A 25,422-nucleotide genomic window follows, 5' to 3' on the forward strand; every position below is an offset into this window, starting at 1 on the left:
TGACCAGTTCTGTAGCTCACCCCACTCCTCCCATGGCTGATCCTCCGACCTGGGCTCTTTTGTGCATCCTGTGAGGGGCTGTATTTAAGGACAGCTGGTAGTCGGTGATCACTGAAGATGATAGATCACTACCCAGAAATAGGCCTTACTGAAAAATCACACACATTATTATGTTATAATTAAATATATTTAGATCCTCAAACCTTTAGGAGATATAAAAAGAGATACATAGTAATAAGCATAAATCATAACAATGCAAATAATAACATTAAGGGCTGCCGTGATGGTCTAAGGTCAGCATCTCTATGAGGTAGGCATTGTTATCCTCATTTTGTAGTTGAGGAAATTCAGGCTCAAAGAGGTTAAGTAATTTCTCACAGTCACACAAGCAGTAGGTGGTAGCATTCAATTTCTGTTCTGACCGCAAAGCCCAAACCTCATACCCATTCTGCTATGCCTTCTCCTCTGAATTCAAAAACTCATAAGAGTTCTAGATTTTTTATACCTTATCATACTAACCAGGAATAATTTTAAATTTCAGTTTCCCTCTCTTCACTCTGTTTCTAAAGGAAAATACACATCCCGTGAGTTAAGTATTATCCAAATATCAATTCCTCATGTTAAACATCTCAGTGTGACTAAGGAACATTTCCTTGGGCATTATCCATCAGACACTCCTTGCCAGCCAGCTCGCTGTTTCAGTTCTGATACCCAGTCAGAGTTGTCATCTTCCTCAAAGTCCCTGTGAAAAAACAATCTGGATATTAAGCCTCCATTTAAGGAGCACAGTTAACATTTGTCGATGGGTTCAAAGCAGTACACCACCGTAACAATAACGACATTTTTGAAAACTGAGCTCCATAAGGCAACTGAACAGAGGAAAAAAAATGGTCAGCCTTCCAAAGGATCACTTCTTTCACTGTTTCTACAACTTTTTCAATATAAAAATCTGGTATATTAAAAAATAAGTCCAAGCTAAATGATTATAAACACATGGCTCAGTCAGGAATTCTGTGATAATACCATAACACATTACCCATGCCAGACAAAAGATCAAGATATAAGTATTCATTAATGATGTAAAGTAATATAAGCAGCTCCGACTAAGCCAGAAATGATTAAAGTACAATTTAAATGACATGCACACACACGCTATCTGCGTATATCACTTACGTATCCTCCTCATCCAGTCCAGGTTCGAGTCTCTCTGGATCCAAAATGACAGAATCATGACTTCCATCAACATCGTCTGATGCTTCTGTTTCCTCATACAGGGGGCCTTTCAAGAACCCTTCTGCACCTTCAGAGGAATATTAACAGAAATTATGCCAAGTTAAGCAGTTTTTACTTATTTCGTTCATGTTGCACTAAATTCCTCCAAAGGCTTGTGGGCTAATTGAGGGCAATGCCATGCTCTGTATTTTTCTGTAGTGTCTCCCTGCATTACCCAGCATGATTCTGGCATAAAACAGGCCCAGTAAGTACCAGTATGGGTATTAAATTTTTAAACAGCACTTTCTTCAAAACAAAAACTCAGAAAATTATAATTAAAACCCTCAAATATATGAACGCATATTAAAGCATTACAAGTTGTCTTTGGACAGCTGGATAACAGTTAATTTTTTCTCCTTTGAGCTCTCCCCTCCCCCTAAGTTTTCCCAATGGAGGGGAATAAAATTAGGGAATTAAGACCAAATGCATGCTTTTAAATTTTTTTCCAGATAGTAATTACTTTCAGATTTTTGCTTACAAAACAATAACCTAACATAAAAATGTGGGTTCAATCTTTATAAAAATCCTTTCACAATAGAGCTATGATATATTTTTTAAACAGTGACTTTCCTGAAATGACAACATCTTCATCAATGGACCAGAAACAAAATCCAGGATCTATAATTGCTAAAACAAAAGTCATAATCATTAACCTTCCTTAGCACCTGCCTCCCAATGCACCCACCTCTCCTAGGGACCCATAACTGTCTGCACACAGCTCTATCAGACACGTGGTACACAGCTCTACCATGCTCTGCTTGTGTGTTGGTCTCCCAAATAACCAACTCTTTCAAGGAAGGAATTATGTTTTATTCTTTTTTTTTAAATCTTAACCTAGTATGTGTTAGGCACTCAATAAATACTGATCAAATCAACAAATACACTAAATCTGCTACAATACATACAGTCAAGGCTTGCCACACCATGACATGCTCTCCTTGGCATAATTTATCTTAGATCTTAAACCAAGCAAGACGGCTTTAGTAACTGAATTATCAAAATTAAACACACGTGCACTCACACATACACACCCTTAATGCAGTCCTTTGGCCCAGATTCCTAAGGATAGTATCTTAAAAGACTATGTTGTATAATTTTAGTGAAAATGTCTGTAGAAACGATAAAAAAAGTCAAATCCTAACTGTTCATCTTTTGTTGTGTGTTCTATTCAATATAACAGAATCCAAGTACAGAGCCAAAGAAATCTTGAAGTTCCTCAGCGTGTACTAGGATAAAGTCTGAGCTACAGAGTCCCTAAAGCAGGGGTGCATTTGCACGGTAAAAACGGGCCACACTTCAAAGTGATCACATGATTATTAAAATAAGCAAACAAATGGGCAAACAGAAGGAATGAAGCTCTACGGGAAATTTTAATTATGGCTTCAGACTGGCTAGAAAAGATTCAAGAAAACCTAAAACTACAATGCTATTAAATATTTCATAGCTTTAAGATCAAAGGGTTTCTGGGAGGAGGGAACAGGGAGTTATTATCTAATGGATACAGAGTTTCCATTTTGGAAGATGGAATGTGGTGATGACTGCACAATGTGAATGTACTTAATGCTCCTGAACTGTACACTTAAAAATGGTTAAAATGGTAAATTTTAAGTTATGTATATTTTACCACAATTTTTTCAAAAAAATCAAAGGGTTTCCACAGTTATGTAACAGACATGAATCACCTGGTCTATATATTGTGTATGTTTGAAATGCCAAGCTGAGGTCAGCATTCTTAAGAATGTTCAACAAGGTCTCAGGAGTCTCTTTGAGCCACTGCTTACGGGTATTATTTTCACTGTACTTTATTACAGAACCACCTAGATGGGAAAAGATTAAAAATTAGTCCCAAATAAAAAAGATTTTCAGCATATATCTTCAGATCATATTTCAAGCAAAGCTAATTATATTTAACTCTCTACCCAGATCTATTTCACTTGCCTGTATGAGCAGCGCTCTGATGTGTGATAACCAAATATCCTTCACAGAGTGACATTAAAAAAAAAAAGAAAAAACTCTGGCTCATTGAACAACTATTAGAGAATGTTCCATAATAAAATAATAGAATTCAATCTACTAACCTCTATCGTCCTCTGCCGTTAAAGTGGAGGTGAGTAAGGATGCATTTTCCAAAGCTGTAAGAGCTGTACTGGATACATTTTTCTCCCACTGTCGCCTGAGAGGACCCGGTGAACTGGCTTTTAAAGGGTAAAGAAGAACTGCTGAGCTTATTCTTTTATTTATTCATCTATATGCACACAAGTATTTCTCTAAAAGAAAAGTATTTCTTTTCTCTTTCAAACTCAGATCTAACAACACTCTTTCAAGTCTAAGTAGTAAAGGGAATGAAAAAGAAATCCAAATGAAAAGGTAAAGCTAATCATTAAAGTGAATTTTTAAAAATACTATGTATAGGGGCTTCCCTGGTGGCTCCGTGGTTAGGAATCCGCCTGCCAATGCAGGGGACACGGGTTCAAGCCCTGGTCCGGGAAGATCCCACATGCCTCGGAGCGGCTAGGCCCGTGTGCCACAACTACTGAGCCTGCGCTCTAGAGCCCGCGAGCCACAACTACTGAGCCCGCGTGCCTAGAGCCCGTGCTCTGCAACAGGAGAGGCCACAACAATGAGAAGCCCACACACCACAATGAAGAGTAGCCCCCGCTCGCCGCAACTAGAGAAAGCCCACGTGCAGCAACGAAGACCCAATGTAGCCAAAAATAAATAAATAAATTTATTTTTTTAAAAAATGCTATGTATATACTCACATATTACACAATGTACAAGAATTAAAGGCCCAAGAGGACTTAGGTAGACACTGTGTGCCAGGCTTTTTATGGTGGAGAGCACAACAAATACTATTTTTTCTGAAGCCTCTTATTAATAAACACGACTTTCTCTTTTTTTATAGGTAAATAAAATATTCCTGTAACACTACTGGATAAGCAAACACAAATCTGCCTATCTACTTGCTTATGAAGCCTATGACCTAGTAAGGTGGAAACTGGTATTCCTTGTATATTCCCCAGTTCTCCACTTATACAATGATTAGAATTTGAATAACTTACCTTTCTCTTCTCTATTTACTCTCCTCAGTGCACTTTCAACCGAATTTTTATTAATGCTTTCTAAGTCAGTGTGGCTACACTTTCCACCTGGTTCTTCCCTTTGCTTTAAAAGAAATTAAAAATAAAGATTAAGTAATGCTTGAATTGCTGCAAAAAAAGGTAAACAAGTAGGCAAAGACAGCTACTTTAACTTTAAATATAGATGGATTAAACATTAATAACCCCAGAACCCCATACATCCATGTAAATTAATAGTCATATAATCATATATATGTGTATATTAAAAACCATATATATGCACATACATATGTATAAATATATGTATATTAATAGTCATATACCTTAATAGCCATTAATATCAGTCATTGCAAATGTGAAAAGGATATATAAAAATGACAGATATTTGAGAGGTCTTTATAGAGGAAATGAGCAATGAAAACTTTCTGGGCTTTTCATGCTGGAAATATCAAAATGAAATATTTTATAAAGTTACCATACAGATGGTCCTCGAATTATGATGGTTTGACTTATGATTTTTCGATTTAATGACGGTGTGAAAGTGATACACATTCAGCAGAAACTGTATTTCAAATTTTGAATGTTGCTCTTTTTCCCAGGCTAGTGATATGCCATATGATACCCTCTCGTGATGCTGTGTAGTGGCAGAGAGCCGAAGCTCCCACTTAGCCACGTGATCACAAGAGTAAACAGCCGATACACTTACAACTATTCTGTATGCAGGCAACCACTGATTTTCACTTTGAGTTCAGTATTGAATACACTATATGAGATATTCAACACTTTATTATAAAATAAGCTCTGTGTTAGATGATTTTGCCAAACTGGAGGCTAATGGGAATGTTCTGAGCACATGTAAGGTGGGCTGGGCTAAGCTAGGATGTTTGGTAGGTTAGGTGCATTAAATGCATTTTCAACTGGGGGGATGGGATTTCTATGTCTTGACTGTGGTGCTGGTTATATGACTGTATAAAATTACCAAAATTCATCAAACTGCATGCTAAAAATGAGTAAATTTTACGGCATATAAATTAGGCCTCAGTAAAGCTGGAAATAAACAGATATTACTAACAGATATTACTATGCAAAGAAAAAAGTACAGGGGCAGAATATATTCCATTTGTAGCAACATAACGGGGAATGGTGTTATTTATTTACAACCTAAGGTTCATTCAAAAAATTTACAAGTTTAATTACTAGTACATTCCATAAACAGAATCATTTGTTGTTACTACATCTTTTCCTTTGGGAGTTAAAAGGTTGATTAAAATGATGAAGAAAGAAAAAAATTATCAATAGGACACCAGTTACTGGGTTGGGTGTAGCAAAACTGGGAAGTGGGGCTTCCCTGGTGGTGCAGTGGTTGAGAATCCGCCTGCCAATGCAGGGGACACGGGTTCGAGCCCTGGTCTGGGAAGATCCCACATGCCGCGGAGCAACCGGGCCTGTGAGCCACAACTACTGAGCCTGCACGTCTGGAGCCTGTGCTCCGCAACGAGAGAGGCCGCGACAGTGAGAGGCCCGCGCACCGCGATGAAGAGTGGCCCCTGCTTGCTACAACTATAGAAAGCCCTCGCACAGAAACGAAGACCCAACACAGCCAAAAATAAATAAATTAATTAATTAATTTTAAAAAAAAACAAAAAACTGGGAAGTGGATTTGCTGTTACTATTTATGACTTAACTGCCGCTATCATGTAAAAGGGCACAGCTGCCTGGAGCCAAATGAGACAAATAGGACCTTGAATGCCAGGCTGAAAAATGTCCACTCAATTCGTGGGCTTAATGGGGAGGCACTAAAAGTTTTTGAACAGAAAAATGTCAAGATCAAAATAGTGATCTACATATTATTTAGCCATAAAAAGGAAGGAAATTCTGATACAGGCTATACCATGGATGAACCCTGAAAATATTAAGCTAAGCAGAAGAAGCCAGACACAAAGGGACAAATATTGTGTGATTCCACTTACTTGAAATACCTAGAATAGGCAAATTCATAGAGCAAATTCAGAAAGCAGAATAGAGGTTACCAGGGGCTGAGGTGGAAGGGAGAGTGGGGAGGAATGGGTAGTTATTGTTTAATGGGTTTCTGTTTGGGGTGATGAAAAAGTATTGTGAATGTAATTAATGCCATTAAATTCTTACAGTTCGGCTTAAAAATTGCTGAAGTGATAAAGTGTATGTTTATATATATATATATTGTACCACACACACAAAACCAACCAAGAGCCAGGCTAAAACAAGACTTTCATGCCTATAAGCAGGGCTAAGTTCGCTCACATCTATAGTGAAACCACTTGTTATCAATAATTAGAAATGAAAAAACAAATACATGCTGACCTAAAGTGGCTCAGCTGGCAGTACAGAGAACAGTGCCAGTTACTTCACAGGCCCAAAGATGAAAAATTCCTGAACCCAGGGACCAGGCAACAGTCTTCCAAATATCTCCCAGCACCTAATGATGCCAGGTACCCAGTAGACAGTTTTAGAAATTTAACTTTAAAGCACTTACCACTGTGCTTGCTTCATTTTCCAAAGCTATCCTGATTCTGCTGGGGTCTGCTCAAAGAGAAAAGAGAAGGTAGAGAGAAAACACATAAAGGCTTCTAATATGATTTGCACAAAGCTTGAGTGACAAAGACGAAGTTTTTAAAGTCAAAGAACCAAAGCACTAGCCCATATAGTGATATCAAGCTTTAATTGCCTAATAATACACCTCAGCTGTTAAAAGAGATTATTTCTGCTGTTTTATTCTAATGTTAACATCTGCAAGTTAAGACATCTCTATTCACTTATGCCAACCCACTTAGGCACCAGGAGGTAAGACGCTCTGTATACTCAGAAGGTCATTATCACCTTTAGCATAATATGGCTACCCAGTCTGCTTTTCCTGACAGCTATTACAGCAGGTGGAATAGGTATCCCTCTCAAGAAATCAGCTACTTATTCCCTGATGAGGGGCCAGCAGCAGTCACGGAGGCAGGATGGCTCCTGCCTGATTTTCTGCTGCCAGAGCCTGGGGTCCGTGTTCCTCATTCATTCAGCATTTTAAACAATTGCTACTGAGCATCTATGATGACGGCACTGAGGATACAACAGTGAGCAAATGAGACACGGTCCCTGCCCTCACACAGCTTTCATTGTTCTGATCTCACTGGCTACACACTAGATGGAGATACCACCAGACACGTGCTCCCGATATGATGGCTCCTCCCCACTGGCTTACTCCTCTTTTTTTTAGAAATTGTAAAACTACACTTTCCTATCTTGAAACCACACTGTCTTGAAACTGTTCTTAGACTGCTTTTGTTGTTGTTGCTCAGCATTTTAAAACTAATTTCCCACTACCCTGGGAGGTGAACAGAAACTACGAAACAGTACATAAAATAAAATCAACACTAAAACTGCTGAAGCAAAGGTAACTGACTACCTCTTAAAGTAACGGAAAAAAATGCTGAATTGTAAGACTGAATGGTTTATATCCCTAAAAGGGTTTACATTCTTACAAAAGTAACATTTAAAATTTAACTTCAAGAAAACAGTATAGTTTAGAAATGTTTCTTTTGAAACTAACATGACATTGTAAATCAACTATACTTCAACAAAAAATAAATTTAAAAAAATAGAAATGTTTCTTTTGTAGTATATAACAGTAAGATAACAGGCACTAAATAATGGAGGTTTTACAACATCCCCCTACAGTGAATGACCTTCTACACGTCTTAATTCTTCTCTCTCATCCTGGTCATTGGTGGATTTCTTCAGATGAAAGATGTGTCATTGATGACAAACGAAAAGCTACAAAAAGAGCTCTGAAAAAACTGAGATGACAACTTCCAAAGAGACAATAAATTACATTTGAAATTTGCTCAGGATTGACTACAGATGTATGGAAATTTTGTGCACCTATTATGTGGACAGTTCCAACTTTTAAAAAGACTCCATTTAAAAAATTTTGTTTATAAGATGGTCCTTAGGGATACAGTTTCCTATATTATATTTTCATGGTTAGATTCCTAGGTGAGACCACAGAAGCCTTCTACCTGATCCATAACAAACTAGAGTAAATATGGTTCTAAAAATGAAACAGAGAACAATCTTTACATCTCTGAAATCTCCAAACTAGGTTTTTTTTGATCCCTGGAAAACTAAATGTATAAGATTCGGTATAGAATTATGCCTGAAGGAATAAGAAGCAAATTTCAATTTGAGGAGTATCTCTGGAAATCATCTCTAATAACCTGAAAATTGTATTTTTCCTTTTTGTTATACTGTATTTTAAAAGAACACAAAAAATAAGCTTTTCAAAATTCTTACCCTTTTTTCTTGGTGTACTATGCATAGATTTTTTGGTTTCTTCTAATACCTGTTCACCATATTCTGTGATGATCTGAAAGTTTAAAGCAGAGAATTTAAAGACGTGAAAGATGCTTTTCTTTAGATACTGCCATAACATCATTTAATTATCAATGTTCTTCCCCACAGTAATAAAGTTGAAAAGTAGAAATGCCATTTAAAAGATCCATGTAGGGACTTCCCTGGTGGTCCAGTGGTTAAGACTCCATGCTTCCACTGCAGGGGGCAAGGGTTCGATCCCTGCTCAGGGAACTAAGATCCCACATGCCGCAAGGCACGGCCAGAAAAATAAATAAATAAATAAATAAAAGATCCACGTAATTGAAACAAACAGACATTTACGTACGTCCAAAAAGATCTGGAAGGATAATGCAAACAGTATCCATGATTATATTTGGGGAATAGCATCGTGGAAAGAAGAAGAGGAGGGAAAGGATGTTACCACTTTTTACTTTTTTTATACATGTCTGCATTATTTGAATTTTTACAGGCATGTATAACATGTAATTGTGCTTAGAAGATAACAAACACTGGGAAAGCTGTTCACAGTCAATCTCACATGTACCATACCTCTGGGGGTAAGCACTTCTGGATGAACCGAGCTAAAGAGCCTCTGGAGAGAAGAGTTGTAGCTGAAGGGCGATATGAGGGATTCTTTTTAAACATCTGCTTGATCAGATGCTGAAGCTCATAGGAATAATGGGATGGCAGTGGGCTCACGGACCCCTGACAAATTTTGAGGATAAGACTTTTCCAACTATTTGCCTGAAACTAAAAAGCAAAACTGAACTGTAAAAGCAGATACAAGGAAAGAGAATAGAAATAAGTAAATACCAGCTGAACTGAATTTATATGAATTATTTTAACTTTAGAAATTCTTCTCCCTAAAGATGTTAAGGTGCTGTTCTGTAATCTTTTTTTTTTTTTTTTTTTTTTACTAATCATACTTTTTTTTCTTTGTATTTTCAAAAAAATTATTTTATTGAAGTACAGTTGATTTACACTGTGTTAATTTCTGCTGTATGGCAAAGTGATTCAGTTATACATCTATATATATTCTTTTTCATATTCTTTTCCATTATGGTCTAATCACAGGATGTTGAATATAGTTCCCTGTGCTATACAGTAGGACCTTGTTGTTTATCCAAATAGTTTGCATCTGCTAGTTCCAAACTCCCACCCCACCTCCCAACCCGGTACTATTCTAAAATCTTATGGTTGTTCAGGAGAAAGGTAAACATAAATAGTAAGAGATGTTCCCATCTGGAGGAAGTCTTAACCATCAGTGCCTGTTTTGGGTACTTTATTACTCAAATCAACGTTTTCACAGATACACATTTTTAATATATTTTAAAAACCAAAGTAATACATACATATGGCTTTTTAAAAAGTCAGATGATATTAAGGCTTATAATAAGTGTAACGTTTCTTTGCTTCTCTCCTCCTCAAAAATCCCCAGGCCTGCTCCCTGACAAAATGCACTTTAGACTTTTCCTGTTTTAAACTTCTGCTGCAAAATCCTTTTTACCTTTCATGTCATCAAAGTAGTTATCACCGTTTGACAAGTAATAGAGTGGGATATAAACTGTCGTACCAGAATAACATTTAAAGTTTTCATTGTATAATAAACATACTGCGGGGGCTTCCCTGGTGGCGCAGTGGTTAAGAATCCACCTGCCAATGCAGGGGACACGGGTTCGAGCCCTGGTCCCGGAAGATCCCACATGCCGCGGAGCAACTAGGCCGGTGCACCACAACTACTGAGCCTGTGCTCTAGCGCCCACGAGCCACAACTACGGAAGCCCGCGTGCCTAGAGCCCGTACTCTGTAACGGGAGAAGCCACCGCAATGAGAAGCCCGCGCACCGCAATGAAGAGTAGCCCCTGCACGCCGCAACTAAAGAAAGCCCGAGCGCAGCAATGAGGACCCAATGCAGCCAAAAATAAATAAATTTATAAAAAATAAAAAAAATAAGCATACTGCAATTAACATTAGGTGTCAGCCTCAGTAATACTTAATATAAGAACATGATGGCATTCTGCCTTGGAGGTACATTACCCTATTAATACATACAAGTGAAGATATGAAAAAGGAAAAATCAACATGTAATAAAGGAAAAAGCATATAACAAAGGAAAAATTCAGGTAATGAAAAATAAGACTGAATCTGCTTTGCCTCAGGCTTTCTAACCATTATATTGAGTTTCTGCGTTTCCTAAAGGTTTGAGAACTACTTTCGCCTTTTTAAAGCAGACAACAGAGCAGACAGTGCCAAATATTCAGGGCACTGTACTCCTTACTACTTATTCTTGCTAGAAAAAATAAGAACATGTATATGAATGTATATGTATAACTGATTCACTTTGTTATAAAGCAGAAACTAACACACCATTGTAAAGCAATTATACTCCAATAAAGATGTTTAAAAAAAGAAAAGTGCCCACCTTCCATTTGAGTTACTTTCATTTAGTGGTGAGGAAGGAAAGAAGGATGTTCTTAATTATTCACTCTCATGAGCTCTACATGTTCTCAAGCATCTCTGTGAAAATGCTTGCTAGAGCCAAGTTCAAATCTGTGCACAAAGAACAGAATTTATTTCTATGCAAAGCTAACACTTAATAGGGATCAGCTCTAATTATTAATTCTGTGTAATAAACAACTGCTAAACAAGCAGGGCAAGTGATTTAACCTCTTTTTATGTTAAATTATTTTTAAAATATCTTTTAAAAATATATAATATAGAGCAAAGTCTATTTTCTCATGATATTTCAGTTAGAGAAGAAACTGGAAGAAGTGAAATCTAACTGATAACAAGGTAAGTATAAACATGGTGCAGCCACTCTGGAAAACAGTTTGGCAGTTCCGCAAAAAGCCAAACATGCAGTTACCATGTGACCCAGCAATTCCATTCCTATGTGTATACCCCAAAAATTGAAAACAGGGATTCTAATAGATACTTGTACACCCCTGTTCACTGCAGCATTACTCACAATAACCAAAAGGTGGAAACAACCCAAATGTCCATCAGCAGATGGATGGATAAACAAAATGTGGTATAAACATAGAATGGAATATTACTAAGTCATAAAAAGGAATGAAATTCAGACACATGCTACAACATGGATGAACCTTGAAAACATTATGCTATGTGAAATAAGCCAGACACAAAAGGAAAAATATGGTATAATTTCACTTATACAAAAATAACTAGAATATGAAAATTCACAAAGATTGAAAGGGAGGGAGGGAGGGAGGGAAGGGGGGATGGAGGGAGCGGGGGAGGGAAGGAGGGAGGGCGGGAGGGAAGGAAGGAGGGAGGCAAGCTAAATATAGAACTATAAATACTAAATCATGGAAATTTCCTATTAGTATATACTACAGAAGTAGCTCAAAGCAAAGATGATAGCAACTAGAAACATGAAAATCTTATAATGAATTCATCCTAAGGAAGCAAACCACCAATTGAAATCTGGCACATTACTTAGGACTTAGCCCGATACAACCAGAGGCTGCCTTTCCCATTTTGCACGCCATACTTACTGGATGCTTAAGGGTACAGAGTTCATAGAGAATGCATCCCAAGGACCAGATGTCACTGGAAGCATAAAGAAGCAATGTAATGATGAGTGGGTTATGAGTTATCATATGAAAATATGTATACGTTGTAATACAGAAAATAAAAAATTACTCTACCTTTAATAAGAACAGACATTGCAGGTACTTCTTAGCTATTGAAATAAAATATACAGCAATTTTGGTCTAACACTTAGATACTTACTAACAGTAATGTTCACAATAAAACTGACTGCTCCCCAACCCCTGCCCCTCCAAATCCGGGTTGTTCGGGTATCAGTTCAGTAGTATCAATACTTGGTGCAAGAGGAATATCCATGGACTCAGATTATCATAGTTGGAAGAAGGGCTTTAGAAGTCATCCAGTGCAGCTTCCACCCAGACTGCCTGCACAACACCTGGCCTTTGGTCACACATCCTGATGCACAGCTCTCTGTGCCCCCAGTGGCTGGCTCTAAGGGACAGTGTTCTTATTCTTCCACAAAAGAGCTCTTCAAAGCTCAGCAAAGAGTTCTATAGTTTGCCCTATACGCCCACCCTTCTTCAAACTAAGCACCTCCACTTTCCTCCAGAATTCTCACCACCTAGTTGTCATCCCCCAGACTTTTTCTAGATGATATTCTTTTCATTTTAACTAAGGTTTTGTTTTGTTTTTTTAATCAACTATTTCCTCCAACTTTTAATTTTCTAAAGTTTGAAACCTACAGGAAAGTTGTAAATGCCCACATGCTCCTTCCTAGGTTTCTCAGCCATTAGCATTTGCCACGTTTGCCTGCTTTTCCTCTCTTCCTTCTAGATCTGAACCTCTTGAAAGAAAGGCTGCAGACATCAAACACTTCACCCCTAAACACGTCAACATGTATCTCCTAAGAGCAAGGACACTCTCCCTCATGAACACCACAACATTATCACATCCAAGAAATTTAACCTTAATTCAATACTATTATCTAATATTTTGTCCAAACTCAGATTTCCCCAGTTGTCCCAGGAAGTCCCTTCATAGCTGTTTTGTCTCCAATTCAGTCAATTTTACTCTTAAAGGAGTCTATTTATTATGGATTATCATATCCTTTTCAGAAAACAACTTGGCAGATGGTAACAAGAACCTGTGGGTGTTTCTATTTCTTGGAATTCATGCCAAGAATGTGATAGACAACAACGACATATTTATGCACAAAAGGCATATTAATCGCAGCACTGTTTAGGATACTGAAAATTGGAAATATATCATAAGGCCAGTAACAGAGGAATGTGAAATAAATTTTGGAAGACCCATGTATTAAAATATTATGCAACCATTAACAATAACTATGCAGCGTTTTAATATGGGATTAAGTGAATATGATATAAAGTGAAAAAAGCAGGATACTAAATTGTATATAGAGTATATAAATGAAGTTTAGGGGAAAAAGAGAATGGATGGGGGAAAAAACCCAAAATGTTATCAGTAGTTGTGTAAAAGTGGGTGATCACCATTTCCTTTCTTGTATATCTCTACATTTCCAATCCTTCCCCTGCCCACCCACTCCATCAATGGGCACATATTACTTATATTCAGAAAAAAATTATGCTTTAAATCATAAGGACTTCATACCATCTTCTGATAATCAATGAACCTATCAGTCAAGTGCTTATTATCTAGTCCTGTAAATGTCAACTCAATGACATAATCCAGTGGTTCCCAAATTTTGCCGCACATGGGACTCACTTAGTGATCCTGGAAAATTACTGATGCCTGCTGCCCACCCCCAGACATTTGGATTTAACTGATATGGCTACAACCTGCGCTTTGGGATTTTTAAAGTCGGGAGCAGCAAAGTTTGAGAAGCAGTATCCCCAGAAATGACTGGTCTTTCTTTCAGCATTTACATGTAGCTCCTCTCAGCTCCGATTAAAACAGTGGGAAAATTATGACTTTCATCTAGAGGCCTGGGAATTTAAATTCTACACTGTTTTCAGATATACATTTTTAAAAACCAAACTTCACCTGCAGGCGACAATGCCTGTACCGAACTGTCAGCCCTGCCCCAACTACATACATCACTTACCTTTTATTGTTATAAGGCATGTTTTCCCAAATTTCTGGGGGCACATAGTAAGGTGTTCCCACATACGTACAAGCAAACGCCATGGCACTAAAACCAGAGAGAGGTACGAATGATTACAGAGCGTTCCTGAATGATGATGTTTCGACACTGTCACTACCACAGAAGGGACATACGTACCTGGAGAGAAGACGGGCAGATCCAAAGTCACCCAGTTTTACTTTTCCCTTTTGGGTGAGGAAGATATTCTGCATTGAAAAAGAAGAGCTCAGATTACATCTGCCCTCATTCAAATATAAGGCAGAGATATATGTGGAACCTAGAAAAATGGTCCAGATGAACCGGTTTGCAGGGCAGAAACAAGAGACACAGATGTAGAGAACAAACGTATGGACACCAAGGGGGGAAAGTGGCGGGGCGGGGGTGGTGGTGGTGGGATGAATTGGGAGATTGGGATTGACATGTATACACTAATATGTATAAAACAGATAACGAATAAGAACCTGCTGTATAAAACATAAATAAATAAATAAACAAATATAAGGCAGAGAGCGCCGGCAGAAGCTGTCTTTCAAAGCCTGCTGATGATGGAGATCAAGGGTAGAGATGCTGACAGCCGAGTCCTCGAATGGAACATAAAAAGACAAGATACCCTCTGGACAGCTGCACTTCCCTGCTTGGGAATTCAGGATGACTGATTAGAAATCTAACAGGCAAGCTTCAGGTTGTATCGGCAGACCCTGCTCAACTGACCGGAGAACCTGTGGCCCGGTAACTCCAGGTGGCAGGCCCCGGTCTCAACCATTTTCCATCTGAGAACATGTGGTCATAGGAAACAGTCACTAAGAGAGCTGGAACATATTAACATACACTACTAAAGAGATTTACTGACCTGTTCTCAAGTAGTACCTTATTTGGCTAGCATAAATATCAATATTACATTGAGAACTATTTCTAAACTAGATAAAAATGCCCCAAAAGGAAAGAGAATAACACAGAAAAAACGTGGAATGAAATAGTTTTCGATTTTTTTTTTTTTAGGACCAAAATGTTTCCGCTTACCTTGGACTTGATATCTCTGTGTAACACACGTTTCTTGTGAATGTGATTTACTCCAAGGCACATTTGTGTAAACCAATTAAGTATCTGTAAGGAAAAAAGCATGCAAATCTGTAAGAATGCAATAACGGGTTCATGGCAACCCCAAATCCCAAAGAATCATCTTCAGGCCCTGGCTGACCTGAGTTTTACATAATATAAGTACAGAACTCCTGAAAATTACATAGTTCAACTAAGATTCAGTGTTGCCTGGAGAAATTCAGAAAAGCTGTGAATCAATCCCATATGTGTCATCGTCTTATGTATGATCTAAATAGCAATTTATTTATTTACTTTTTTGGCCATGCCACGCGGCTTGTGGGATCTTAGTTCCCCCAGGGATTGAATCCGGGCCCTTGGCAGTGAAAGCGCGGAGTCCGAACCACTAGACTGCCAGGGAATTCCCAACAATTTATTTTAATAAAAATCCCACTATATTTTTCTTGTATTTAACCAAATAAAAATATTTCTTAAATATACATATAAAAGTAGTTCGCCGTTTAGAAATGAATATGCTATAACTTTTTATAGTGTAATCATTACATCAGATTTTCATTCACTTTTTCAGAATATTCATATGTTAACATTAAAAGATTTCATTATATTACCAACAGTCCTTTGAAGCCAGGCTGACATGCTACAATGGAACCCATATTCTTAACAATACAACTTCTAGATGAAAAATATTTATACTAATATACTCTCAAAACATGTTATACCATGTATCAAACTAAGCCCCAGTAAAGCTGTTTATTGAAGTATTTTCCTTAGTCAACTCATTCCAATAATATTTAATACACAACTTTCCATTAAAAAGGCAGTAAGTATTTTAAGAGACTATGCTAAACTGTAGAAGGAAAAAGACTAAGAAGAGGTGCTCCTGAAAAACAGAAATGCAGGCTTCATTCTTCAGATGATCTAGAAATACAAAAGAAATCCATCTGCCTTCTAAAATTTCAATACAAAAAATAAAAATTTTAAATGTCTAGTAGAAAGTATGATAAATAATACAATTTTGAAATTCTTCTAAACATGGAAGTGTTATTCCTTGATATTTTATAAACTTCACCTGTAGGTGAATATCTATTATACTATTATATTATATCTATTTTACTCCCTAAAAACATGTCAGGCAGACACATCTCACTAAGCAGCATCATGGATACAGAAATGAGTCACTTCTAACTAGTGTGTCAGGTAATCACAGACAGCAATGCTTTTATTTTAACACATACAAATTTTATGAGAAAAGTTGCTTCCAAACCTTGAGGGAAACTTATGCAAGTCGGTCTCTTACCATATCTTCAGGAAACAACTTCCCTTTCTGATGTTTAATCTTCTGCATCAGGTCCCCTCCATCACAATACTCCATCACAATATACAGATGTCCTTCAGCTAAAACAAATGTAAGACTCTTTAAGAACGCCCCAGGGAATTCCCTGGTGGTCCAGTGGTTAAGAATCCTCCTTCCAATGCAGGGGACGGGGGTTTGATCCCTGGTCGGGGAACTAAGATCCCACATGCCGCGGGGCAACTAAGCCTGCGTGCCACAACTAGAGAGCCCGTGCACTGCAACTACTGAGCCCACACACCACAACTAGAGAGAAGCCCACACACCGCAAGGAAGAGCCCACGTGCTGTAATGAAACATCCTGCATGCCGCAACAAAGATCCCGCCGGCCACAACTAAGACCCGACGCAGCCAAATAAATTTAAAAAAAAACGAAAACAAAAACAAAGCCCCAGTGGCCATGAATCAAATTCAGAAATGCATGTATTGGGGGAAATTCATATTTACCTTCAAATGATTCCTTAAAGGCAACAATATTGGGGTGTTTCATTTTGGCTAACAGAACAGCCTCCTTCCTAGAATTCTGTGTGTCAGAGAAAGACTAGAAGGAGATTTAAATAAGCGTAAATGTAATACTTCATACTAAAACTGATAGTAAAACGATATTATAGTAGTTTGTATGATATTTCAATGCTAGACACAATTTCATAGCGCTGTACTTTGACCCAACTTGAGTTTATCAAACTCCACGAGAAAACATGTGCGGATTTTTTAACTATGGCTATATGCATGCTTAAGCTGACCTCTTATATCTTTACAAATATAGAATGTAAACTAGTCTTAACATCAGCCTAAGTATAACCTGACTTGGAGAGCCAGTATGCCATCAACAATAGTAGCTCCTTAAAGAAAAACTAGGGCTTTCATGTTTTTACTGTCTGCATCACTTTATCAGCCCACTGGTTCAGATGAAAAATACATATACTCGTGTATTACAGCAGCAAGGATGGACAAAGACCATATGCAAAATAAGTTTCCAAAACTGTTTATCCCCTAACTTACTTTATGAGGATAAAATCCTGAATGACTTATCTTATAATTAAGAAACTGCAACTGATTATGTACTAGCCCAAGGGGGCTCAGACCAGCAGCATCACCACCAGCTGGGAACTTGTTAAAAATGCAAATTCACAGGCTCACCAGGAACTACACAACCAGAAACTCAGGGGTAAGCCTCAGCAATCTGTTTTAACAAGCTCTCTAGGTGATTCTGATGCCCACTAAACGAGGTCAAGATTGCAGTGGGGAAAAAAAAAATACTCTGAGAATTTTATTAAAATGTATTTTTTTTTAGTTGATCAAAACATTATTAGGCAGCCTCCATGGTATGGCTTCTTTCACCTGACAACTATGTTACACAGTGATAAATACAGTTTGACATTGAACAAGGTTAGAGGCACTGACTGCACGCGGTTGAAATTCCAAGTACAACTCATAGCTGGCCCTCCATGTATGGAGGAACCCCTCCATTTCCTCGGTTCTGCATCCACGGATTCAACCAACTTCAGATCGCACGGCACTGTAGTATTTACTATTGAAAAAATCTACGTGGACCCACAGCAGTCAAACCTGTGTTGTTCAAGGGTCAACTGTACAGATAAATCAGCACTTTCCTCATCTTACAGGGAAATAAAACCTATAAACTAATCCACAGAATAGGTTCCCTGATACCAAAGGTTAGCATTTTAGGTCTCAGCTCTTCACTGTATGTTGATGTTCCTTTTTTCATTAATATGGCACCCGAGTTGCATTTGGGCAGCTTCCCTACACCCTTAAGTATGCAAAATTGGAAATTATTACAAATTATTCACATTGAGATAAACAGCAATCACCACCCAAACCTTGATTATTTTTGTTAATTACAATATCCTAAGAACCTCGTAAGATATATCAAGACCTTGTAAAGCTAATGAATAAACCCATTAAATCTTTTGCACAAAAGAGTAATTTCATGTTAAATTTCAAGAACTTGTTTTCCTATACAAATTACATGTACACTTTCAACATGAGCTAATTGCTTTAGCAGTGACCTTGGGAAGCCTTATTTCTTTCATGGCAAACATCTGATGACTGCTCTCCTGCTGAACCAAAAGGGCTCTGCCAAAGGAGCCCTCCCCGATCACTTTCAGGACCGTGTAACCGTCCATGCTGGGCACCGCACAGGGGCTCCACTCCCGCAGTCACCACCGGCTCGCCCAACCTAGATTCAAAAACAGAAACAACTGAGAATTACTGCAACGCAGAAACAGAGACACAGACGTAGAGAACAAACATATGGACACCAAGGGGGGAAGGAGGAGGTGGGATGAATTGGGAGATCGGGACTGACATATATACACTACTATGTATAAAATAGATTACTAATGAGAACCTGCTGTATAGCACAGGGAACTCTACTCAGTGCTCTGTGGTGACTTAAATGGGAAGAAAATCCAAAAAAGAGGGGATAGATGTATACGTATAGCTGATTCACTTTGCTGTACAGCAGAAACTAACACAACACTGCAAAGCAACTACACCCCAATTTAAAAACAAAAAAAAGATTCGCCCACAAAAAAAAAAAAAGAGAATTAAATTTACTTTCAAAAGGCAGAATTAATTCAAAGTAGCTCTAATCACCATGATAGGACGACTTATTCCTTTATTCATTCAACAGGTGGACACAGAGCATCCGTGCCAGGCTTTATAATCCTGAACAAATCTCTCAACATTCAGCCCCAGCCATCACGCACACTCCAAAGCAGATGGAACCACAGGCCTCAACAAATGCAGGGTGGCGAGTCTTACAGGGAGAGTCATGCTGGCCCTCGGCAGAGGTATCCTGGGGAGTTAGGAAGACGATATTTAGGCTGAAGCCTGAAGGATAAATGGAAGATATCTAGGCAAAGAGGGACATGATGGAGGCAGAGGGAATCGCATAGTTAAGAGCAAAAGAGATTGTTTCAGGTCAAGGACTTGAAAGAGGACTGTAAGGCTAGCAAGACAGACTGGGCCTTGTCTCAAGGTCACTGTAAGCAAAGTTCAGGTTGCTGGATTTTATCCTGGGGTAATTAACAGGCTGTCTCTGAAGGGTTTTAACCAAGAGAGCAGATTTACAGCTTAGAAAAATGACTCATGCTGGCTGCAGAGCAATGGACCAGACAGGGGAGAGGGGAGGAGGGCCGGAGCAGGACTCCTACCACAGAAAAGGCAGGAAAATGATGACACAATGGAATAAGGGGGTGGCAAGGGGGATGAAGACCACGGGAAGGAACATGTAGAAAGAACTGGCAAGATTTTTGGTTACAGATTTATGGGGGACAAGTAGGGAGAAGGGAACAAGGTAGACTCAGGTTTCTGGTGTAAATTGGGCAAATACTGATACCTTTCCCTGAGAAAAAGGAAAGGCATGATGGTTGTGTGCCTGGTGTTTTTGGTTTGATTTTTCTGGCAGTGAGAGTGGGGTGGGTGGGGAAAGGCGTGGGGAAGGGAGACATGCGCTCCTTTGGGGACATGCTGAGTTGGAGGTGCCTGGGACGAAGAAGACATGTTAAGCAGAGTCCTTGAACTTCAGTCTCCCTTTTATATTTCCTGGATGAAGCAGCTCGCTGGATCTCTTAATACATCAGAAAGAATGAATATAAAGTTCCTAACACTTTACCTGGTACATAGGGGGCCCTGAATAAATGGCAGCTATTATTATTATTAAACCTTAGAAAAGTGATGCTTTTTTTTTTTTCATTACAGAAAAAACACTGGAATGAGTTTACTTGATTTTCACAAAATTTACTTGTAGTGTTTTATTTTCATAAAAATCACACCACAAAAATTTATGTGGTCCAGAGAGCATGGCGGGTAAAGCAAAAATCACAAACCAAAACCTACAGTTCTAGCGACCATTTGTATTCCTGTTTACCTAGACTCACCAGGAAACTCTAGAATTTCTCCATGTAACCAAATGAGATGCATGGTCTTCAGAAACAATTCTTTTCAAGAACAGTAAGGTCTTTCTGGATATAACGTGAAAGAAAAAAGTTCTTTGACGCTATTCTAACTGACCCCTGGCATTACACGATTTGACAAGAAGACCTAGTTTTCCCATATTTTTATTCTTTTTTACTTAGGGTATTTATTCTGTGAGCAGACAGTAACTGATAAACAGAACAACCACTGACTTTTCTTAGCTGAAAACCACATTTGGTCCTTTCTGCCCACGTTTTCCCCTGTTACTCATTACACACCTAAGCTCATTAAAAGACCTGTATATGCTCTGAGTGTGACAGAGTCGTTTCGCAGGCCTATACCGATCAAAGGCTAATAAAGTGATTTGCAAATGTAAATGTAGGACGCAGCTTAGAAGGTCAGCGCGGGGACCGCACCTCGGGGGAGACCCGATCCTCACTCCCGGAGAAGCCGCTCCGCCTCGCATCCCCGCCCGCGCTGCCCCCGCGACCCCCAAGCCCGGGTCCGCGAGCGCCGGAGCGCGGGTCCCGCTCCCCCCATCCCGCGTGGGCGCCGCCCGCCCAGTGCCCAGCGCCCACCCACCCCCACCCTCGTTCCTGCCGAGAGTGCCTGCCCGGCCGGACTGCTCACCCGCTTCCCAGAGGTCCTGAGCCGGGCGCGTTTCCGGGGGGCGGGCCGGCGGGTCGTCTCTAGGGTTGCCGGCGAAGGAAGCTTCCCGGGTCGAGCGGGAGGCGCTGTTCTAGGGGTAGCCGGGCCTACGAAGGGCGCGTTTTCAAAGTGTTGTTCCACGTCGCTCCAGAACAATGCCAATAATATTGAGGGAAAGTATCCTTCGCGGAACGTAAGTTCTGTCTCCAGTTCAAGCGAACAGCCCATGTAGGTAAGTTTCATGGGCACAGCACTCAGTTTACCAATTGTGTGAACTTGGGCAAGTGTGGAGGGCAGATCAATGGTCCCCCAAAGATGGCCACACCTATCCATTATTATAGGTAACATATACAAGTTACGAGGGGCTAAGCACTCTTTTAAGTGAGCTTAGCATGTAAAGTGCATAGAATAGGACTAAAGTGTTAGCTATTAACTCATTCAATCTTCAAAACAACCCTAAAGGTAGATACAATTATTATCCCTGAGGCACAGAGAGGTTAAGTTCTTCGCCTCAGGTCCCACAGCTAATAACTGGTAGAAGTAGAATTAGAACCCAGGCAGTTTGGCTCCAGAGTCTGGACCCTTAACCACTACGCTGCAATAATGTCAGAGACACTGCAGTGATAAACAGTCTGAAAAGCTGACCCAATTACAAGGTCTGAAGAGAGCCTATCGGATTTAGCAACAGAAGGTCATGGGTAACCTTGAAGAAAGTATATCAGTGATGTGATGTGGGAGAAACCAGATTGCAGTAGCTGAGGTGAGATGGTCAGAAGAATCAAGGAGTTCAGGATATTTTCAAGATACTTAGCCTTGAAGAGAAGGAGAAAGGGTGATAACCATGGGTGGAGGGAAGCACAAGATTATTTATGAGAGTATTTTATTAATGGGGAAATTGTAGCTATACGCTGAGGGATAATAAACCAATGGAAGGAAAGAGAGGCTGAAAGTGCTAGGGGGAGGGGGGCCAGGAAGGTCTAGTTGATCCAAATAATGTGTTTTTATTTTTTATTTTATTTTTTTTTTGGCTGTGGCTTGCAGGATCTTAGTTTCCCAGACCAGGGATTGAACCTGGGCCCTCTGCAGTGAAAGCGCAGAGTCTTAACCACTGGACCGCCAGGGAATTCTGCAGGAAGGTCTAGCTGAGATGAAAGGACGGCTTTTAGAGCCCAGGAAGAGCATTAGCCTTGGACTAGATGAGGAACAGACAGATTTGCTTCTGAGACCAGAAGAGGAGATAAAGATGTGGATGGATGTAGATAATATTAAAGAAGGAGAAGGAATCTTGAAAGCCTCAATTTTCTTTATGAAATAGAAAATTAAGTCATCTATAGCATATGGAAATCTTGAAGAAGGTTTTTTTTTAAATCGAGATTTTTATATTATTTATTAGTTCTATACAGTAAAATTCTGAGTAGTGAAGTTTTGATTGTTGTTTTCAGAATACCAGAAGAACATTATGTGGGCAAAGGTGATCAAGCAGCTCAGAGGTGATTCTAATGAATAATTGTGTAGTCATCTCTAGGAGTAAGAAATTTGGATTAATCCAAAATTGGGATTATGTAGATAACAGAAGTACACTAGGACAAGGGAGTTAAGGGTGCTGATATAAGGATGATTGACGTGACACACCTCGGTGTCTAGACCGAATATCCCTGTGAAGGAAGTGAAGTCTAGACTGGCACCATCCATTATGTAGGTACTAGACACGTGTGGCTACTGAGCACATGAAAACTGGCTGCTGGTGCAAACAGAAATGTGCTGTAAATGTAAAATACACACAGAATTTCAAATAAAATCAGGTGGTGATGGCTGGCCGAAGAGCCCTCCCCACTTGCTAGGAACAAGGCAAGGATTCTTGCCAGCCCATGTTACTCAGCATTCTACTGGAGATTTTAACAGCTCAATAAGACAAGAGAAAGAAATAAAAGGCATAAATATTAGAATGAAAGAAATAATATTGTCATTGTTCACAAATAAGATTATATCTGTGAAAAATAATCTACAAACTAGAGTTAATGAATGAATTTGGCAAGATTACTAGATGAAAGATTAATGCTCAAAATTTAATTGCATTCATTTATCTAATTTGAAAAAAAGTAAAATACCAAAAAAAAAAAAGAGTAAAATATCCCATTAATCATTTTGTATATTGATTACCACTGACTTGATTTTTTATTTTTTTATTTTTTTGGCTGCGCTGCTCAGCTTGCAGGGTCTTAGTTCCCCAACCTGGGATCAAACCCGCACCCTCGGCAGTGAAAGCGCGGAGTGCTAACCACTGGATCGCCAGGGAATTCTGAATTCATGTTTTTGAATAAAACATTATGAAATTGAATTGTACCTGTTTCTTTTAACTTTTTAAAAATACTAGAATATTTTAAGTTACATATGTAACTTGCAATATATTTCTATTTCTAGTGCTGGCCTAGACGGTCTCGATGATGAGCTAGAGGTCTGAATGAAGTCGAAGAACCACCATGGAGGGAGCAAGGGAGACAGCTGGTGGGAGAGGAGTTGTGAAGAAAACAGGACCATAGTCTCAAGATTTCAGAGGTGGCCGCAGTTCTTTGCAAGCCAACGTCCATGTTGCCGCCTAGGAATCAGTTGCTGAAGTGGGGGGCACAGTTCATTGGAATGAGAGGTGAGGTCATCAGATGGCATTAACAGGGAGACAGGAGCCGGTAATCTAGTTCAGGGTTTCTCCCCTCAGCCCTGTTGACCGTTTGGGCTGGATAATTCTTTGTTATGGGGGTGAGGGTGTGGTGCTTGCCTTGTGCTTTGTAGGTTGTTTAACAGTTATCTCTGGCCTCTGCCCGCCAGATGCCAGCAGTACCCCCTGCCCTCGGTTGTAACAAACTGTCTCCAGATATTGAAAATGTCCCAGGATGGGAGGTGGGAGTGGAGTGGGGAGAACTGGCACAGAATAGCCCCTGATTGAGAACCACCAATCTAGTTGGATGCTCTGAACCTCAAAAGAAGGTGGAAAAGGAATGGTCTTTTTTTTTTTTCTTCCAGTTTTATTGAGATATAATTGACATACAGCACTGTGTAAGTTTAAGGTGTACAGCATCATGATTTGACTTACATACCTTGTGAAGTGATGACCACAATAAGTTTAGTGAACGTCCACCATCTCATACAGATGCAAAATAAAAGAAAAAAATGTTTTTTCCTCGTGATGAGCTTTCATAGAAACATACAGCACTGTTTATACATTCTATTTATCATGCTGTACGTTACATCCCTAGTACTTATTTATCTTATAACTGGAAGTTTGTACTTTTTGACCACCTCCATCCAATTCCCCCTCCCGCCCCGCCCCTCTGGTAACCGCAAATCTGATCTTTTTCTATAGGTTGGTTGGTTGGTTGGTTTGTTCGTTGAAGTACAATTGACCTACAACACTATGTTAATTCCTGGTGCACAACATACTAATTTGATATTTCTATACATTTCAAAATGATCACCACCGTAAGTCTAGGAAAAGTAATGGGCTTTAGGTGATAATAACATAGTAGGCATTTGCAGACAACACCTCTAGCTTTGCAGAGTATGGTGTACAATGAGCAAGTAAGAGCTGATTAGAGTCTAGTTTCCGTCCTCATAAGCCATGTAGATACAACAGATATTTTCAAAATATTAAACTGATATGATGCCCAATGACCTTTGAATCTCAAAGTTAATTTTCCTGAATTCCTAATGAGATAATAGTTTCAAACTCCAGGCCCTATTGATACAGAAAAAAAGATGGTCTTAATTTTATAAATAAGAGACAGTCTCTTCATCTTTTTTTTAAAATAAATTTATTTATTTTATTGTATTTATTTTATTTTTAGCTGCTTTGGGTCTTCGTTGCTGCGCGTGCGGCTTTCTCTAGTTGCGGCGAGCGGGGGCCACTCTTTGCTGCAGTGCGCGGGCTTCTTATTGCGGTGGCTTCTCTTGTTGCGGAGCATGGGCTCTAGGCGCGTGGGCTTCAGTAGTTGTGGCATGCAGGCTCAGTAGTTGTGGCGCACGGGCTTAGTTGCTCCGCAGCATGTGGGATCTTCCCGGGCCAG

The 25,422-nt window shown here is 39.3% G+C and overlaps 1 protein-coding gene across 3 annotated transcripts; it reads right to left on the reverse strand.

Annotated features, from left to right (window-relative positions):
* Positions 1–181: 181 nt before the first annotated feature.
* NEK3 (NIMA related kinase 3) lies at positions 182–21,390 on the reverse strand. 3 transcript variants are annotated; one of them, XM_061170687.1, is made up of 16 exons: positions 21,347–21,390; positions 18,805–18,974; positions 17,222–17,315; positions 16,721–16,818; positions 15,388–15,471; positions 14,506–14,573; positions 14,329–14,415; positions 12,248–12,302; positions 9,279–9,479; positions 8,670–8,742; positions 6,865–6,911; positions 4,335–4,437; positions 3,351–3,467; positions 2,955–3,089; positions 1,174–1,300; positions 182–742 (listed from the first exon to the last, which is right to left on the reverse strand). In XM_061170687.1, the coding sequence occupies exons 2-16, from the start codon at positions 18,919–18,921 to the stop codon at positions 661–663; spliced, it is 1,488 nt and encodes a 495-aa protein (XP_061026670.1). In that variant the 5' UTR covers positions 18,922–18,974; positions 21,347–21,390; the 3' UTR covers positions 182–660. The 3 variants fall into 3 exon arrangements, with proteins under 3 accessions (XP_061026670.1, XP_061026671.1, XP_061026669.1); XM_061170688.1 differs by lacking the exon at positions 21,347–21,390 and adding an exon at positions 20,680–20,764; XM_061170686.1 differs by lacking the exon at positions 21,347–21,390 and adding an exon at positions 19,394–19,475.
* Between the last annotated feature and the right edge of the window lie 4,032 nt (positions 21,391–25,422).

This window comes from Eubalaena glacialis, chromosome 16 (genome assembly GCF_028564815.1).
Source record: "Eubalaena glacialis isolate mEubGla1 chromosome 16, mEubGla1.1.hap2.+ XY, whole genome shotgun sequence".
In the NCBI taxonomy this organism is placed as follows: domain Eukaryota; kingdom Metazoa; phylum Chordata; class Mammalia; order Artiodactyla; family Balaenidae; genus Eubalaena; species Eubalaena glacialis.

Coding starts and splice junctions, on each gene's coding strand:
- NEK3 (XM_061170687.1), bottom strand. CDS start 18,921: ATGGACGGTTACACGGTCCTGAAAGTGATCGGGGAGGGCTCCTTTGGC. Junction 14,416..14,505: donor TCTGCCCGTCTTCTCTCCAG/GTACGTATGTCC, acceptor CTCTGGTTTTAG/TGCCATGGCGTTTGCTTGTA. Junction 3,468..4,334: donor AGTAAATAGAGAAGAGAAAG/GTAAGTTATTCA, acceptor ACCCTTTAAAAG/CCAGTTCACCGGGTCCTCTC.